The 5,692-nt window shown below is 34.5% G+C and overlaps 1 protein-coding gene across 1 annotated transcript; it reads left to right on the top strand.

Moving 5' to 3' along the window:
* Positions 1-2,837: 2,837 nt before the first annotated feature.
* Positions 2,838-3,797, top strand: LOC126077697 (olfactory receptor 2W1-like). The gene has a single exon (XM_049887252.1). It carries the CDS (start codon positions 2,838-2,840, stop codon positions 3,795-3,797), a length of 960 nt encoding a protein of 319 aa, XP_049743209.1.
* Positions 3,798-5,692: the final 1,895 nt, after the last annotated feature.

Genomic DNA, 5,692 nt, shown 5'->3' on the forward strand with positions numbered 1-5,692 from the left:
TTTATTATTGTGAATAATGCTGCAAAGAACATGGGTGTGCATATGGCTATTTGTATGATGGCACTTATTTCTCTAAAATATATTCCTAGGAGTGGGATTGCTGGATCATATGGTATTTCTGTTTCTAGCTTTTTAAGGAAGCATTGTACTATTTTCTAGAGTGGTTGTTGCATTTTACATTCCCACCAGCAGTGTTTGAGAGTTCTAATTTCCCCACAACCTCACCAGCATTTATGGTTTCCTGAATTTTTGATCAGTTTCATTCTTACAGAGGTAAAATGGTATCTCATCGTGATTTTGATTTGCTTTTTGCTAATGGCAAATGATCGCAAGCATATTTTCATGTATTTGATAGCTGCCTGAATGTCCTATTTGGTGAAGTGTCTGTTCATGTCCTTTGCCCATTTTGTGATTGGGTTGCTTCTCTTTTTATTGTTGAGTTGTTGACATTTTCTGTATGTTTTAGAGATTAAGCCTGTATCAGATGTCATTGACAAAGATTTTTTCCCAGTTTGTAGGTTCTCTTTTTACTCTCTTGAAAAGGCCTTTTGATGGGCATAAGTATTTAATTTTTAGGAGGTCCTACTTATCTAGTTTACCTTCTGGAGTCTGTGCGTTTTCAATTATGCTTGCTATTCTATTTATGCCATAAATTAGGGCTCCTGGTGGTATCTCTATGTTTTCTTCCATGATAATTATAGTTTCCATTTTGACTTAGTTTTTGTGCATGGGGTGAGGTATGAATCCTGTTTCATTTTTCTGCAAATGGATATCCAGTTTTCACAGCAGCACTTATTGAAGAGACTATCTCTTCTCCATTTAATGAACTTCAAAATTTGTCGAAGATCAGCTACCCATAGGTGGATGGATTTATTTCTGGTTTCTCAATTCTGTTCAGATGGTCTATGTGTCTGTTGTTGTACAAGTACCAGGATGTTATTGACTACCATAACTGTATAGTAGGTTCTGCGATTGGGTTGTGTGAGGCCTGATACTTTGTTCTTTTTCAGTAATGTTTTACTTATCCGAGGATTCTTTCCTTTCCATAAAAATTTGGTTATTAGTTTTCCATCTAGCTAAAGAATGTTGTTGGAATTTGGATCAGGGTTGCATTGTGTCTATAGATTGCTTTGGTTAGTATTGACATTTTCACAATGTTAAGTCTTCCTATCCACAACATAGGATATTTTTCCATTTATGAAGGTTTCATTTGGTTTCTTGCAATAGTGTTTTGTATTTTCTTTACATCGGCTTTTTATGTCCCTAGGTAGATTTGTTCCTAAGTATTTTATTTTGTGGGGGAGCTATTGTAAATGGTATTGTTTTTCTGATTCCCTTTTTGGAATTCTCTTCATTAGTATGGAAGAATACAACTGATTTTTGTACGTTGATCTTATACCCTGGCACTTTGCTGAATTCTTAATTCCAGTCATTTTCTTGTGGATTCTCTGGGATTTTCTACGTATAGGATCATATCACTTGTGAATAGGTATAGTTTTACTGCTTCCTTAACAACTTGGTTGCCATTTATTTCTATTTCTTGCCTTATTGCTCTAGCTAGGACTTCCAGTACAATCCAACCCTACAAATTTTATTGGCCAATTTTTAAAGATGAGAATACTGATCCCAGAAGGGTTATATAACTTGCCTGGAATCACATACCTAAATAACTGGCAGAGATGAGATGTGAACACAGTCTTTCTGACTATACTCTTAAGCTCCCTGTTATTCTGGCTGTCTGTAAGAATTCCTTCTACATGATATAATATACAAAGTAAAAGAGATTGTGGGTTCAGGGGATTCCTCTTCAAACAAGAAATATTTAAGTAGTAGCCTAAGAATAAGTTACCCAGAGAAGAAGGGGAACGGTTCCATAACACTTTAGATGGGAATGAGCTTGACCTGTCAAAAAAAACGAGAAAAGGCTAGTAGTGAATATGGGTAAAGTGATCTGTGAGACAAGAATGAGGCCAGGCAGGAAGCAAATCATGAAGATTCATCTTAACCATCTTAAATCATTTGAATATTTCTTAAGTGTAATGGCAAGCCCTTCTCAGCTTTCCAGCTTACAAATGACATGATTTTATTAAACCTTATAACAATATAAAGGGATGAGCCTGGATGTAAAGGTAGAAGACTATTACCAGAATCTAGAAGAGAGATTTTTTTTAGAAGAGAGATGACAGTGGTTTGCATGAGCTGGTGAAAATTTTTAAAAGTTAGAAGATAGTTAGCATATATTTTTGCATTCAAATTTTCCAGTTTGGTGATAAGTTAGGTACTGAGGATGATAGAATTGAAGGTGCTAAGGAGAAATGCCAGATCTCTTATACAACAAGCTGGGAGATCAAAAGTGCTATTCAGTAACATGTGGAAAAAGAGGAACTTCATTCTGACATTAGCTAGTAGATAGTTTTATAGGTGAATTCTCTGAACAAATAACTAACTTCAACGAGAATCATAAGGTCACACAACTTTAGAATCATCTGTTCAAACTCGAACATTTACTTGTAAGCAAACACTCCAAGTTCACTTAGATAAAAAAAAAATGCAGCTATGAGCTCATCACCATAAAAGAAACTGCAACAAATACCAGATTACCTGACTGGAATATTTTCTATCTATTTATATTTCAATTATTAAAATAAACTCCCTCCATTTGTTTATTTTTGTATTTCATTAAATCACCTAGTCTGTGTTGACAAGTTATTTTTTCTTCTTCTTCTTCCCTTCTATTTCTCTTTCTTTTTCTTCTTCTCCTCTTCCTCTTCGTTTCCTTCCACCTCCTCCTCCTCCTTCATTTTCTTCTCAATTTAGGATTTAGGCATTGTAGGACTATGGATCAAAACAATTATAGTTCTCTACATGGTTTTATTCTGCTTGGCTTTTCTGATCATCCCAAACTGGAGATGGCCCTGTCAGGAGTTGTCACCATCTTCTACTTAATTACCTTGGTAGGTAACACAGCCATCATTCTTGCATCTCTCCTGGATTCCCATCTGCACACACCAATGTATTTTTTCCTCAGGAATTTATCTTTCCTCGACCTGTGTTTCACTACCATTGTACCTCAGATCCTGGTTAACTTGTGGGGACCTATTAAGACCATCACCTTTGTGGGCTGTGTCATTCAACTATATGTTTATATGTGGTTGGGCTCCACTGAGTGCCTTCTCCTGGCTGTTATGTCCTATGATCGTTTTACAGCTATTTGTAAACCCTTGCATTATTTAGTAATCATGAACCCACATCTATGCCTCAAGATGGTTATCATGGTATGGAGTATTAGTTTGGCCTGTTCTCTAGTATTATGTACACTTACCATGAATTTACCTAGATGTGGAAACAACATTTTAAATCATTTCTTGTGTGAATTGCCAGCTATGATAAAAATAGCATGCGTAGACACAACAGCAGTTGAAATGTCTGTTTTTGCTTTGGGTATTATCTTTGTCCTTACACCCCTCTTCCTTATTCTTATATCCTATGGTTACATTGCCCGAGCTGTGCTGAGAATGAAGTCCAAAGCAGGCCAACGAAAAGCAGTTAATACTTGTGGATCTCATGTCACTGTGGTGTCCATGTTCTATGGAACCATCATCTACATGTACCTGCAGCCAGGTAACAGTTCCTCCAAAGACCAGGGCAAGTTCCTCACCCTCTTTTATAGCACCCTCACTCCAAGTCTCAACCCCCTCATCTACACCTTGAGGAATAAAGACATGAAAGATGCACTGAAGAAACTCATAAGAGTTGCCTATGAATCTACAAAAATGAAGAGGAAATGGAAGTCATAGAAAAATGTTAATGTACATAAAGCTATGAAATATGTCTTCAAATTGGCTTAATTTTTACTGAGACAAGTAATGCCTGGATTATAGAGATCAGTTAACATAATAATTCTGGTGTGCAAAACTTTTGTGCTTATAAAAAATATTGTAACCCTTAGACTTAGCTCTTTTGTATCTCTAATTATTAGAATGTATTCAGGTAAAATGAGTCAGTAGGATTTTTTATTCTTGTTTGAAATATAATAAGAAGGGGATGTAAATATAACCTTGAATACACTGAATTGATTCTCAAGTCCTGTGGAAACAGAGGGTTATCAAGTTTTGTATTTTCGCTGCTAATGCTTGGATCTGCAATAATATAGACTTTACTAAATGGTTTCATACTTATTATGATTTGTATATTAAATTGTAATATACAAATATTGCTTTTGTGTATTAAATGTTTTGAGAAGTCTTGCAAATATTTGAGTACTTGTTGCATGACAATGCAAACCATCAGACAGTAACTGCCATAAACAACATCTGAAACAATTTACTCTTTGTTCACAGTGGAACTTGATATAAATATCTTGAGGAAAGATTCGTTAATTTTTATTAGGATTATTTCTCTAATATGATACATCAGAGAGAGAAGGCACAGATTAAAGTGATTTGAAAGTGACAACACAATCTTATTCATTTCTCCTTTTGTGAAACACTTATTCGGCAACTTTCTGAAACTGAATGAAGAGGGAATGTGACCAGTTTGAGATCAGTGAGCTTTTCACACTGATTTAGGAAATCATGAAATTTATGAATACTTTGAGAAACATGGTAATATTTGTATGTAATGAAATTTCATACACTGAGTAAATCCTTTTCATTCCAATTATCATGATACAATAACTTTTTATATGAAAATGTGATGATTTTGGTATTAAATTTTTATTTTTCTATGATATCTTTAAAAATCCTGTTTTTAATCATTGTAACAAATCTAGATAGATTTAGAAGGATACATTGCTGGAATCTAAAAGTAATACAGTATTTTCTCTTCCATCACTTCATAATTCTTGAAGTGTGAAAAAGAGTAGTCACTGGATAATTATTTACCTTCCCAATCAGCACATTATAATGATGCACACACAATGTATTTAATATGATGTAGAATTTCCTCAATGTCCTTATCTTCCACATAATACTTCTTTTACAGTTGTTTTCAGAAACAGCTCACCAGCTCACCAAAAAGCGTTCACAGCGGTAATGTAAGTTCTGCATTCCTGATGTACATAGTCTAACCGTCCCACCCAATACTTTTGAATTTGGAAAGTTTGTTCTTACTCTTAGTACAGTTTATAAGTAATAATGTTATGTGATATGTTAGGTCATTTAATAGCTTTAACAATCCATGTACATCAAAAATGCAAGAGTAATGGACTGTTAGGAGAGCATTCAATTTTATACCTATAGTTATCTCTATTTCTGTGTATGCGTAGTTTTATTTTCTCTTTGATTTGAGTCTCTTCTGCATTTCGGGTGTAAATAAAACAAATATTTCACATATTTAATATCTATTTCTCTGAAATAAATGTAAAGACCCACACCATTATATTACAGTAAATTGTCTAAATATATTGACTTTCTGTAAAATGAACTGTACTGTTGGGTTCAATGAAAAGTGTCATGAAGGCTGGCCTTATCTTACACTTGTGAAATAACATGTGTCTTGAAAAGGTAAGTAATAATATTTAAAAAAAAAAAGCCCTTTGTCATTGAGTCAATTCTGACTCATAGTGACTCTATAGGACAGAGAAGAACTGCCCCATCGAGTTTCCAAGGAGCGCCTGGTGGATTTGAACTGACGACATTTTGGTTAGCAACCATAGCACTTAACCTGTATGCCACCAGGAAATAATAATAAT

The sequence above is a fragment of the Elephas maximus genome, chromosome 1 (genome assembly GCF_024166365.1).
Source record: "Elephas maximus indicus isolate mEleMax1 chromosome 1, mEleMax1 primary haplotype, whole genome shotgun sequence".
In the NCBI taxonomy this organism is placed as follows: Eukaryota; Metazoa; Chordata; class Mammalia; order Proboscidea; family Elephantidae; genus Elephas; species Elephas maximus.